At 32.8% G+C, this 13339-nt stretch overlaps 1 protein-coding gene across 1 annotated transcript in view; it reads right to left on the bottom strand.

Moving 5' to 3' along the window:
- LOC149424584 (alpha-tocopherol transfer protein-like) overlaps positions 1 to 8975 on the bottom strand; it is a 33064-nt gene extending 24089 nt beyond the window's left edge. The window contains exon 1 of the mRNA XM_089630886.1: positions 8524 to 8975. Within this exon, the coding sequence (XP_089487012.1) occupies positions 8524 to 8698 (175 nt within the window). The 5' untranslated portion in view covers positions 8699 to 8975. The remainder of the gene's footprint in view (positions 1 to 8523) is intronic.
- Positions 8976 to 13339: the final 4364 nt, after the last annotated feature.

Here is a 13339-nt window from a genome sequence, read left to right as displayed (position 1 = left end):
TAGACACTGTGTTGAGTTATCATGGAACCGTTATTGACATTCCATGAACCGAAATTATTTAAATATTTTAAATATAAATTAATAGCAGTGCTTATTAAGTAGGCCATAGGCAATATACAGAAGTCATAATAATTAAGATTGCTCAAAGTGCTACGGCAATTTTAAATAAATAATAAGTAGAATTCATGCTTTATTAATTTAATGATTTTAATATATATTTTTAATGAATCCTTACAATACGCGATAAACGTTCAAATGTAGGTGCATTCAATGGCCCTTTAGCACTATAAGAAGTTTATATGTCTTCATATTAAAACTCAGAGATATAAATTTTTGAAAGAGGGCGGGAAATTTCCAAGCCAAACACTTAAAAATTTTCGAGCGCTCAAGACTGAAATTGGTTGTATAGCAGAACGCTCCAGTGGTTATTAACGTAGTTACGCATCCCAAGGTCAGTTGCAGTCAGTTGGGTTATGAAAGTCAAGGTGTTTTATGTTAGATTCATTGTGAACCATCACAAAACACCGGTAATTGCTCATAAGAATATTGATTTGAAAATTTTATATTATGTTTATCTGAGAAGCCCACTCCGGGCGTTGAATTGTCAAGGCGCTAATAATACATATCACCTTAACAGTCTTAACACGTCACCCTAAAGATTATTTTTCACAAAATCAACGCTACATAAAGTCATCCAAATATTATTATTGATCACAGCGATCAACTATTTACCTTTTTTTGACAAGGAGATTCAAAATTTTACTCGCGCCAGGCTAGTTTTTGTTAGGGCCGACCGGGGTGTTAAAATCACCTTCTATACAGGGTGTATCGGCACTAACCCGACAAACTTTAACCAGCTATTCCTTAGCACATTTGGAGTAAAAAATGTTATGGGCACTTTGCTGTCCAGTAGCATTTTTTTTTCAATTAAAAACAAAAAAAATTAAAATTTCCACACTACATCACTGTCATTGGCATTGCGTTTCGTGTTCAACAGCTGTTATAAGCAAGTATGTCAAAAAGCGTTTTCGCTCTTTCGCACACACTAAATAATAATAGTTGAAAATGAGACGAATGGTGCCGTGCCATTTCGTTGTGATTGTAAAAGAGCGCCAATATAGGTACACACGTGCATTATTCAACGGAATTCGAATAAAATATTTGCCAGATGGGTTTTCAAACTTTGACAAAGGATAAAACAGTGGTGACATGTGGTGAAAATATGAATAGTAAATTTTTTATTAAAAAAAACGTTACCGGACAGCAAAGTGCACATAAGATTTTTTACTCCAAATATGCTAAGGAATAGCTGGTTAAAGTTTGTCGGGTACGTGCCGATACACCCTGTATAATAACAAAATGTACAAGGGGACAAAAGCTATAGCGGTTTTATATTTAAGGCATAGTAAAAATGGATGAATTAGGAAAACCAATAACAAAAAAATTTTTACGTATCTTCTAACTTAAATATCGGTATTTTTTTCAAATTTCGATTTCCTAATTAAAATAATTTTCAAAGTAAATCTGACGTTGTACGCGTGACGTCATAAGTACCTCGGTTTTGTCGGTTAACAGTTAGGTCAATCCGACTCGGGTCGGTATGAAATCAACAAATCACAATTTAAATATTTAACACGATTTCCAAAAAACAATAATTCTTTTAAAACAACTTGTATGCGAGTCTACGCAGCACAACTTCGCACAAAACTGTCCGCATTCTAATGCACGCGGCTGGCCGACCCGTGAGGTAGCTGTGTAAGTTCTTTCAGAACCCGTCGAACAATCACAGGGCGTTTATGTCTCTTACGGTTTTAATCCATTTTCGTGGCCAATTATTAATACTAATTACTTATAATAAAATTTACATATTCAGAATCAGCGTTTATTGATCTACATGAATTTATGTTTTTAGTCGTAATATGTTTTACTCAAGTTCCTTAAAACAGTTTAAAAATTAGAAATTAAGTATTTTCGTGTTAAATTCTGTCTGCCTTAAATGCCAGTATGATGTGAATTTTTCTTTATATAACCTTATGGTGTTAATTAACGTTTTATTAATCAACATGACTAAGTAGGTACATTTAACTTTGGCAACCTCTATAGAATATTTTATTTGTGTCACGAACATGCCAGATTATTTGATAATACCTACTTATAAATTTATAAATTATGAAATCAATTGTTCTATATTATTCTTAATTTTAAAACGAACAAATTTGAATACTTAAGTAATAATGTATTGTTAGTATTGATCGATAAACTACTTATCTGACATATTTACAATGCAAAAAATATGATAAATCTCCAGTTTCGTTGTGTCTATGAAAGGACTTTGACTCATTTATCAGTTTAGTATAATATCTGTTAACGTCACGTTGGACAGTCCAAAATTATCTAATTGAAATGTTCGCAACTCGTCGCTTAGGACCGTTTATTTCAAAGAATTTAAACAATTCATCAAATTTCAAAGTTGATTTTCAAGTTCTGTGAAGGTTCTATTCAAGTTCTGATATTATTTCAGTTTTGTGAAACAACTGGTCAATAATAACAGAACTTGAAAATCAACTTTGAAATTTGATGAATTGTTCAACTTCTGTGAAACAACCCGTCCTGTGTGTTCATTAATGATACACTCGCACGAAGTTCAGGAACCTATGTTGACAATCAAAATACATTATCTTACAGTCACTTCAAAATACCTAGCAGCAATATCTTGGCCACGTCATAAAAGGCTAAAAGGTACCAATTACAAGATTTTAAACCGGGGAAGACAAGACGGAAGACAAGCGGTGTGAAGCCGCGTAGTCACCCGCGAACTATAACCGTTACCGTGGACATTGCATGTTATAGATATTGCAAGACTTTCATATTTTCGGTACACAAACATAGGTCGTTTTGTGTCGTGAAAGAACTTTTTTTTATTTCTTGTCTCCAATGAGGGTTTTTTGACTTTCGATCATAATTACAATTACAGTTTAAAGGTAAACGAATAATAATTTTCTTACAAAAAAAAAATGAAAATTTCATTATCACTAGCTGACTTGTACCCGACTTTTCTCTACTTTCAATGAATTTAATATACATATATAAAGCTTCCCTAATAAATTAAAACCATATCAAAATCCGTTGCGTAGTTTAGAATATTTTCTTAAATAATTACAAAATTTTAATGACAAATTAATTATTTTGGGTGAAAAATTAACATGGAATTTGGTCTCGCGATAGATTGTCTTTTCGAAAACTGGGATGCTCTTTACGTCTTTCCTGGCTTTTGAAAATAAGTACACGATCAGGTGCATCATCCATCATACATTTGAACGTGGACTTTCTACCTCCCGTCTACCAGCATATGAAAAACTATTTGCGTAAATAAGTTTAAACCATAGACATATGAATATTAGTAGACCTGCTCTAAGTGATTAAAAGCGTATTATCCCTACTCCCCATACCGGTTCCATTGGAGCCGGCTGTGCTCGCGTATGGCCTCAAGTGAAATTTGAAAACGTGACGTCATCATTCTTGTGCGAACTATGGTCGAGGCATCATCGGTTCATTTTACGAAATAACACGGCAAAATGTTGACTTGTACTATGAAAACTTGTAAAAATAGATGTGAAAAGGAGAATAAACCCAATTGTCGTATTACATTCCATATATAAGCATTATTTTACTTTATTTTAAGCATATTCACATCGTATAATATGAATCAGTTGTTACTATCACATCGAGAAACGTCTGGACGCGAAACACAAAGCTGGTTAGTTGCTGGGAAGTAAATTATGAACATTTATAAAAGTGTCTTAACTAAATACTTAAACGAAATATTCGACTATGAAAATAGAACCGAATTTTTTTGCCGAATTTGGACTTCGCAAATTTGTTCATAACGTGGCGAGTAATTTGCGCTCCCATGTAAAAATGTCTATTCATTCAAAAGCAGATTTTACTTTTAAGAAGTAAATGGTGATATTATAATGCGAGATGCCTATTTACTGTCAGATTGATTTATTGACGAATCACAGTCAGCTTCACTCCCTTCGTTCTTCAACAGTTTATTTTACCCCTCGCCATTATCTTCTCGTCTATTAATTCCTATGTCTGTGGTTTAAACCGTTTTCTGCTATCCTCCAACTAAAGGAAAGGTCGGTTTTAAAAATGAAAGGACTCAATCGTAATAGGGTATAATATACACATGTATATAATTTGAGTAATCTACATAAATAATATATAATTATACTTCGAAATACAAGACAGGTCACACGGAAAGGCACGTATTTCAGGTAATAAATCTACATCGTCTATCTTTATACTTATAAAAATGGTAGAATCCTAACCCGCATTCAATTTCATAAAATATAATAAATCAATCGTTAGCGATGTGAATGGAAACCGCGTACCTTAATTCAGTGTTGCATTGTGACCTTTTTTATTCGAAAGGGCTGATTCAGCAAAATAAATATATATTAAAATAAATATATTAAAAATAAACATATTAACAGAAAATAAAATGTACATTACTATATTTTCGGTTCTAGGTAATAATGTTCCTCGTAACAATGTTCCTGGTAACAATGTTCCCTGTCAAAATGTTCCCAGTAAACATGTCCCCAGTAAAAATGTTCCCGGTCAAAATTTTCTCAATAATATTGGTCCTTCCCAAAATTTTCTCAATTAGAATCATGATATCATTATCTTGAGACAGTCAGTCAGCAGTCTCGGCATGTTACAATGAACTTAACCTAACCCTTGTTTTTTTTAATCAACGACAAATTTAGTAAACATACCTGAATAGCCAATTTATTTATTGCTATTGTGTTATCTATTTGATTTTTTTCCACTGCGCGACATTTTGGTAGGGAACGTTTTGACCCAGCGCACTTTGGTAGAGAACATTCTAACGGAGGACATTTTTGCTGTGAATATTTTGAAAAGTAACATTTTGACAATGAAAATTATTGCAATGAACATTATTTCCGGCCAAGCATAATTTCGACCACAACTGGAATTAGTATCTAGCACAAACATGCGCCAGCGGCCACTGTTTTTAATTAAGATCAATTTAAATCCATCAGACCTAATCAAGGATCCAATCCAACCTACCTATAACTGCCGATGAACTCCTCTACCGAATTTACCGCGTACAACGCCTTGCTGTTTATAAAAGTGCGATGAAATTACGATTTATTTTTGTTCTACGAAATATACAGGGTTTTCCAATAAGAGGTGTTATTTTGATATTCAATCGTAAAAAATCAATGGTTTCGTTGCTTGTGTGGCACGTAGCGCCGTTTTGTTGAAACCAAACGTTGTCCAGATTAATACCATCCAATTCCGGCCAAAAAATCATTAATCATCTCTCGATAGCTCAATCCATTCACCGTAACTGTTGCTCCAGCCTCATTTTCAAAAAATTGAGGTCCAATGACTCCGCCGGACGATAAAGCGCACCAAACAGTCACACGTTGAGGATAGAGAGACTTTTCAACAATAACTCTTGTGTCTTCCGAGCCCCATATGCGACAATTTTGCTTGTTGACGAAGCCACCGAGGTGAAAATGGGCCTCATCACTCAACATAATTTGCATTCGATTCACTCAAGTGAATTTTAATAATTTCAATGCGTTGTTGAAGCGTGTATCGTTCCATTTTTATCAATGGTGTAGTTTCTACTTGTCAAATGTTAAAAAATGACAGCTTCAAAAGTAACATCTACCGAAATAGCGGGCTATTCAAAATAACACCTCTTATTGGAAAACCCTGTATATCGGCAGAGTTATTATTTTATGGCATAAATTACGTAATTCTCACAGATTTATTATACAACTCTACATTTTATTAACTGGTCGGAACTTGATTGAATTCGAGTTCCAATTAGTGTATTTCACCAATAACGGACAGCAACTGCAGTTATTTTCGTTGCAAAGCGATAATATTTTGAACAAATTTATATTCGACATCCTACGTGAAAGGAAATATCAGACTAGGCCATTAGTAACATTCAGACATCCGTGAAGGCTAAACTATTATGGAAAGTGGGTTACAATACTATTTTTTGAACAAAATCACTCAGAGACACGCCATGATTTGACTTAGATGTAATAAAGTTTCACTTTCATTTCCACTACACAATACATAAGAGCATTTTCACCATTGACAAGTGATAGTTCCCTGCAGTCCTTCATAAAGTGCCTACATATCTCTGCATGTATACACTCCTAGTATTTGTATTATTAAATCGAGGGCTTATAGTCTAACAACTTCATCTGCAAAAGTAGGTACAACTTTACAGAGAATCAAACGACACCCTTGCGTTGATTCAATAAAGGAATTTGTTTTGCTCTCTAATATAATACATCGCAGCGGATAACTTGAATCATTTATTTGTCGCAAATACGTCGATTTTACACCGAATACAGTTAAATTATGAATATTGTATAAGTATTCGGTCTGGTCGTACTACTATTCTGTATCAATGATACATTCAAACTACTAATGCTACGTGACGTCCTTTAGGTCATGACACCGACATGAATTAATGACCGTCGACTTACACAATGTACGAAAATTTACATCATTTTTATGTACCAAAATTCAAAAAATATAAATCTATATTATAGCATTAGCATTAAATTGCCTTTGGATAAAACACAGATAAAAAGTTCTCATCACCAAAGGCAATAATGATTTTGTAATCAGTGTAATCAATTTGGTGTGTCATTTTGTAACGTGTTGAGAACAAACTATTGTATAGATTATGGAGATTTGCGATTTGGTTGGCAATAGAATGGTCCCTTATCCTGTTATGACGAGATCCTAAAACTATGACTTCACAAGTGCAAGGATCTATTTACTCATAAGGTGATATTTTTCCAATTCAAAATGACGAATTCACTATTATTTTGATTCCTTTAAGATACATAATGAGTTATTTATTAGATAGAAGAATAATAATAACTTCTTAAATATATATATATATATATAATTATTGTGCCTTTATATAATTATTTGTTTTTGTCGGATAGACTTTAAATCACATTAGACCGATTTGACTAAAAATTTGAAAGTTTGTTCTTATTAGTGCTAGGAGTGTTCAATGCGTACTTTGAATGGTATAAAAAGTCGGGGACGGCCGAGGAAGACTTTAGCATTATCTATGCACAGGAATAAGATACGCAGTCGAATTAAATTCGCTCGAGGAAGATACGAATCAAATTATTATTTCTGGTTAAATGAAGCGTACGTCATGAACGAAGAGAGATATGTAAGAAGAATGTACGATGAGTAAGATAATGGTAGAATATGTCGGGGACACACGAGTAAGACATGGCACGATCAAGTGATGCAAATACTTATTTACGGTAAAATATCTACTTATGTTAGGTCAAAACTTTACTCCAAATCATTCATACCTTCAAGCAACGCCGGGTCCACGTCAGCTAGTTAAATTACAAAATTCAAAACTGTGGAAATTTTTTCTCAAATTAAAATTTATCTTCATTAAAATAAATAAATTGACATAATAAAATAAACACAGGTACTTATTGTATTATCACTTCCACTTCGCCACTGTATACATTTCTCCTTCCAATAGAACAAAACAGACCACTCATTTTACTACTTCAATGATGTTTTACGTGTATATTTTAATCCATTCATAAAGTCAAATACTATGTTTAATTCAATAGCATATTAGTCAAAATAGTGTATGCAGACCATAGTAAGCATTTCAAATCAAACCAGTTTAGTAAAATAAAAACAAATCGTAACCAGTTTAGTGAATCATGTAAAAAAATTAAACTAATTCAGTGTATCGAATGGGATTTTTGAATTTGCGTCTACGAGTGCGTAATTGCATGATATTAGAATAGTATAGCCTTGTGCTTTGATATGTAATGTCCTAATGAAAATGAGTAATGTCTTATGTATCGAAATAATGAAAAATATTTTTTAAGCCATTTGTAATTCCTCCCAGTTAGACATGCATAACAAAACAAAACCTTAAAAAGATAAATAAAGAAACAACAAATTACAAAGAAAATTTAGTTTGTTTACATCCACATATTGTGAAATATCCAGGAGAACCAACCGAGAACCAACAATTTTTAGTCAGAAATCATAAGTAAACATAGAGTGTATTAGGAAAAATATTCTGTTATTTAATTAACTACACGAGATAATTCAACTTCACACCCATTACCATTACCCTTAACACCCACCATTGAAACATTGATTTTGGTAATTATTCTGGATCGCTGGCCACTCTTAATATGATTTTTTTTAAATAAAACCTTTTGATTTACCTTAATTAAATATAAATATTATAATCCCAATAAAAAAGGCAACTATCTGCAATTGGGAATTTTTACTTTTAATATTTTATTTTTCAATTAAGTAAAATGAAAATTCTCTTTCGTTATATGGGATGAAAGCCATTTACAATAATTATATGAAGCGTAGCCAGCGATTTCGAATATTTACCTTCTTACATCTCATAAGTGAATTAAATTTACTAAATTTACTTACCGCTTATCAAAGCTCTCAGTTCTTTTAATCCTTGCTCCACAATTTCAGGGGTTTCCCGTAATTCCTCTTCAGCTTTCGCTTTTAACTTCTCCGTAAGTTCTTCCTTTTCCAATTTAATCTGATAGTTCCCCAGTTGGATGTATGGGACACCATCATCATTTATCAAGAGACTCATTTTTACTTATCGAAACGAATAACAAAAAAACTTTAAAATCGTGATAAAATTTGAAATAAAAACAGGTGTTCGCAAAATTATTAATAATAAATTAAAATTTTCACTTGTCACTAGGTTATCTTAAAGATTATAATTAGATTTGACAAAACAAATAAATCATGTAAATAAAAGTTATCACATTATTTGAGACCGCTTCTTCAAATGACTTTTTTATCTCATGGCAAGTATTTTTTTATTGTATCATTTTGATTAGGAACCAGAACGAGGTGTTGAAAGGTTTGAGGTAGACAGTGAACTGACTTTATGGTCAGAGTCGAGCGGACATCAAATCTGTGGAGCGAGTTCAGCGATTGTTTTGATTAAATTTCGAAACCTGAAAAGCCGGAGGCGAATTAGTGCGGGAGCCGCGTGTAACTTCGTGTAAGATCGGCAACCTTCGGAACATTCGTTCATGGGCCGATGTAAAATTTAAATTACCACCGTGTGTTATTAATTTATTCTTCTTCGCAATGGCTACTTTGGCACCGGCCGGACAGTGATTATGCGGTAAATAATCGACTTAATCGATTTTAATTATATGCACGTAGACATACCTTCACCGTTATTTACACTTCCGTTTCAATTATGACAATGTACTAGTAGATACTTATCTCCATGTTGATTTGGAGAATAGATAGTCTGTACATTATAACTTCCATTGTATAATACCTCTACCTGTGAATATGTATATTTTTGTGAAATGTGAAATCGCACCAAGTCTTAACTGCTCCCAACCTTCTGGAGCCAGTGAGACAATGGCATTCCCAATTGGGGCATATTGAGAGGCTGGAGGTACTGGGGAGATGAAGGAGATGGAGAAGAGAAAGATGGGCAATTACCAGACTATTAAGAGCTGGTCACCGAACACAAACTAATTCAAGCATCGTTTCAATTCTTATGAATGATGATCTTATGCCAGGGCGATACTGAGAATATCTTACATTCTGGAACGTGCCGCAAATATAATACATATAATTTAAAATTAGTAAAATGTGAAATAAAATACTCACATAAAATTTACTTGCGCATGCCGGGTTTGAACCCGCAACCTCTAGCTTGCTAGTCGAAAGCCTTATCCCTCTACCACGGATGCCCCCAGAAGTAGTTGTTCTACTTATGTATTTAATAATCAGAACTCATTTAACTGTGTTTAAGATACACATTTTCAATAAATTGCGTAATTGATGATTCTGTTAATTGATAGATTTTTTTTATTCATCGGTGTAACGTTAAAAATTAATGGAAAATATTACGTGCTGTTTAGAATACATATTAAAACTAGCGCAGACATGTGAAAATGTATTATATTTAAAGAGTTAATAACGATAGTAAAATTAGTTTTTGGGTATCTACAAAAATAACGAAGTATGCAATGGTGACTCGTGACGAAATATGAGACACGATTCGGTATATGATTCAGAATGGCCACGCTGCAATACCGCCGCGAACATTATAAGTAACGTAATGTCACAAGGTTTTCGGCCAGCCGCAAATATCAACATTTAGACGGCTTATATCACGATACATATAATGTCACAAGGTTTTCGGCCGGCCGCAAATATCAACATTTAGACGGTTTATATCACGGTACATATAATGTGACAGGGTTTTCGGCCAGCCGCAAATATCAACATTTAGACGGCTTATATCACGGTACATTTAATTTCACAAGGTTTTCGACCGGCCGCAAATATCAACATTTAGACGGCTTATATGACGGTACATATAATGTCACAGGGTTTTCGGCCGGCCGCAAATATCAACATTTAGACGGCTTATATCACGGTACATATAATGTCACAGGGTTTTCGGCCGGCCGCAAATATCAACATTTAGACGGCTTATATCACGGTACATTTAATTTCACAAGGTTTTCGACCGGCCGCAAATATCAACATTTAGACGGCTTATATGACGGTACATATAATGTCACAGGGTTTTCGACCGGCCGCAAACATCAACATTTAGACAGCTTATATCTTGGTAGATACTACAATATTCAGAAATTTTGTAAAAGTTCTTTCCTAATACTAACTAATATGATGCATTTATATAATTTAAAATTTAAATAATTTATTGCTTAAAATATTATATTATGGGTAGGTTTATCGATGTATTCATTGCTTTATCACATTCAGTTCCAATTTAAAAAAAGTTCTAGAGTTCTTTGACCTATAATTACAGACACACACCCGAAAAAAAATATTTCCTTATGCACCTACATATATAGGTACCTACAAAATAATATTTTTTTTAATTAAATTCGTTGTCAATATAATATATTTTAATAAATTGTGTAAGATATATTTTAAAGTTTTTTTTCCAAATTTTTGACTCTGTGGATAAAATTATGGATATGAAATGAAATCTAATCATTTATTGCAATAATGTTATGTTTTTTTATTACGTACAACCAGAATAATATTAATTCAATATTTATGATAATATTGTAGAACGCTGTTAAGTGATAATAATTTTTTGAAACTTCCATGTGCAACTGTGCGTTTATTACATCACGGTGTTATTAATTTGTTAGGAACAACGCTAGATGTCGCTTACAAATTAATATAATCATAAAATATATTATTAACATGAAACTTAAATATTTTAATTCAGTAAAAATAAGTTATTAACTTTTCAATCAAGGTACTTTTAACTTAAGATAATAACAATGACTATCCGTTTCACAATAACTACGTTAATAACTGTTAACATGTTAGAAGCCCTTGAGGTGATATTTCTTAAAAAATATAATTAGATAACTAATTATTAACCATCGCTTGATGGACTTCAATGCAAATCAGGGGGTCACCATGTGTATCTTGAGAAAGAAGCTTTTCACTTCGAATATTGCATTAACTCCTCAAACCTGAGTTACCGGTTCCATTAAGGCTGCTTTGAGAGTGATTCGGAGACATCAGAAAACATTTACATATTCCTACATTTACAGGTTCCGTTTTGCTATGCTAACTAGTTTTAAAAAATACGAAAATTGAAAGAAGTACCTTATACGATCATCTTCTACTTTGATGAATTTTTATAACTGACCTACTCATACCTACCTACAAAAATACAAAATATTATACGTTGTCCCTCCAGCTAGAATCGAACCATTGACTTATTGGCTCTAATGTCAGTATTGTGATATTGTTTGTGTGCAAACCAAAAACCGAAAACCTCAAACGAACAATTGCTAAAATTAGGGTCTTAGATATTGGCCAGTTATTTACTAAAAAAAGCTTGTGTTACATACGGAAAAATAACCTGCTGGTATCTCCACAACATCAAGCATAGACCCGCTTTTCATTAAATCAAATGCGTGCTCCCTAAAACTAGAACAACATTCGCTCAGCAACAATTGTGGTTCACTGCTCCTAAAATATAGAATTCTTTAAACACCCATATAAAGACAATTAATTATATATCCCTTTATTATACTTGTTCAACATTGGCTATTTGAAAGGGGACGAGCTTTCTTTAAGGAATGCATGCGTTCCTATCACCGTTTAAAAAAAAACTTCTGATTCCATCATTTATTTGGTTTCATCTTTATTTCTATTTCTAATATGGCATAGTATGGTAGTTGAGAAATTCACAAAAATTGTAATTTTTTAATATTTATAAAATAAAAAAATACACAAATAAAAATAAAAATGCCGGCCCTGATCGAAAAGGCGCCTGACGTAAGAAAATTTTTTAAGCCTTTTTTCAAAACCAATAGACGTCTAGGTAGTGTAGGTAGACGAATACTGTAATCGATAATATTCTGATGATTTGTATATTTGTGTAACGCTGTTTTTATGAATAAATCTCAAGGGCGATGTGTTAGGACTGTTAAGTGTTCAGCGAACTGCTCCAATTGCGCCCGCATAGGGCCAGCCCTAAATGAGGATATCCAAAATTAATGCAAGTTCGAAGAAAAGATTTAATTAACACGAAAAAGAAACAATTGCCTCAGGTGCAAACTGTAAGCAAGAACGGATGTATAAATTCATTATGTTTGCTGATAATATAAAATATATGCATTTTTTCAATTTTACTTAGCAACAACCGAAATTTTACGGTTCTATGATAACTCAACACAGTGACTATTCAACACACCTTTAAATATAAAGTCAAAAAAAGGATGAATAAAAAATTAAACCTAACCTAACCTACTTAACCCAGTTAATAAAGTTTTTGTTTCATCACTTTCCATGACTTTATATAACGTTTTAAGGATGTGATGAATTATCATTTTGATGATTTATCCGGTCACCGGTGGTTTTGCATTTGGGTTGTTTTAAAATTAGGTGTCCATACATAAAGTGGTTTCTATTTCTCACAAAGTTTGTAGTACTCATGACATTCTTTGCTTTTGTCTTTACACATTTTAAAAATAGAAACTTTTTTTTAACAATAAATCAGAGGACGGGTTGTTTCGGAGAATTTGAACAATTCATCAAATTTCAACATTCATTTTCGGGTTCTGTGAAAGTTCAATTCAAATTCTGTTATTGTATCATTAAAGGCTAGATGCTTGACAAAACTGAAATAAAAACAGAACTTGAAAAATCTTTCACAGAGCTTGGAAATGAATGTTGAAATTTGATGAATTGTTCA

This window comes from Hesperophylax consimilis, chromosome 4 (genome assembly GCF_061612785.1).
Source record: "Hesperophylax consimilis isolate HC1 chromosome 4, BYU_Hcon_1.0, whole genome shotgun sequence".
NCBI lineage: Eukaryota > Metazoa > Arthropoda > Insecta > Trichoptera > Limnephilidae > Hesperophylax > Hesperophylax consimilis.
Note: the sequence above shows the minus strand (reverse complement) of the source record. Positions and strands in the feature narration are given on the sequence as shown.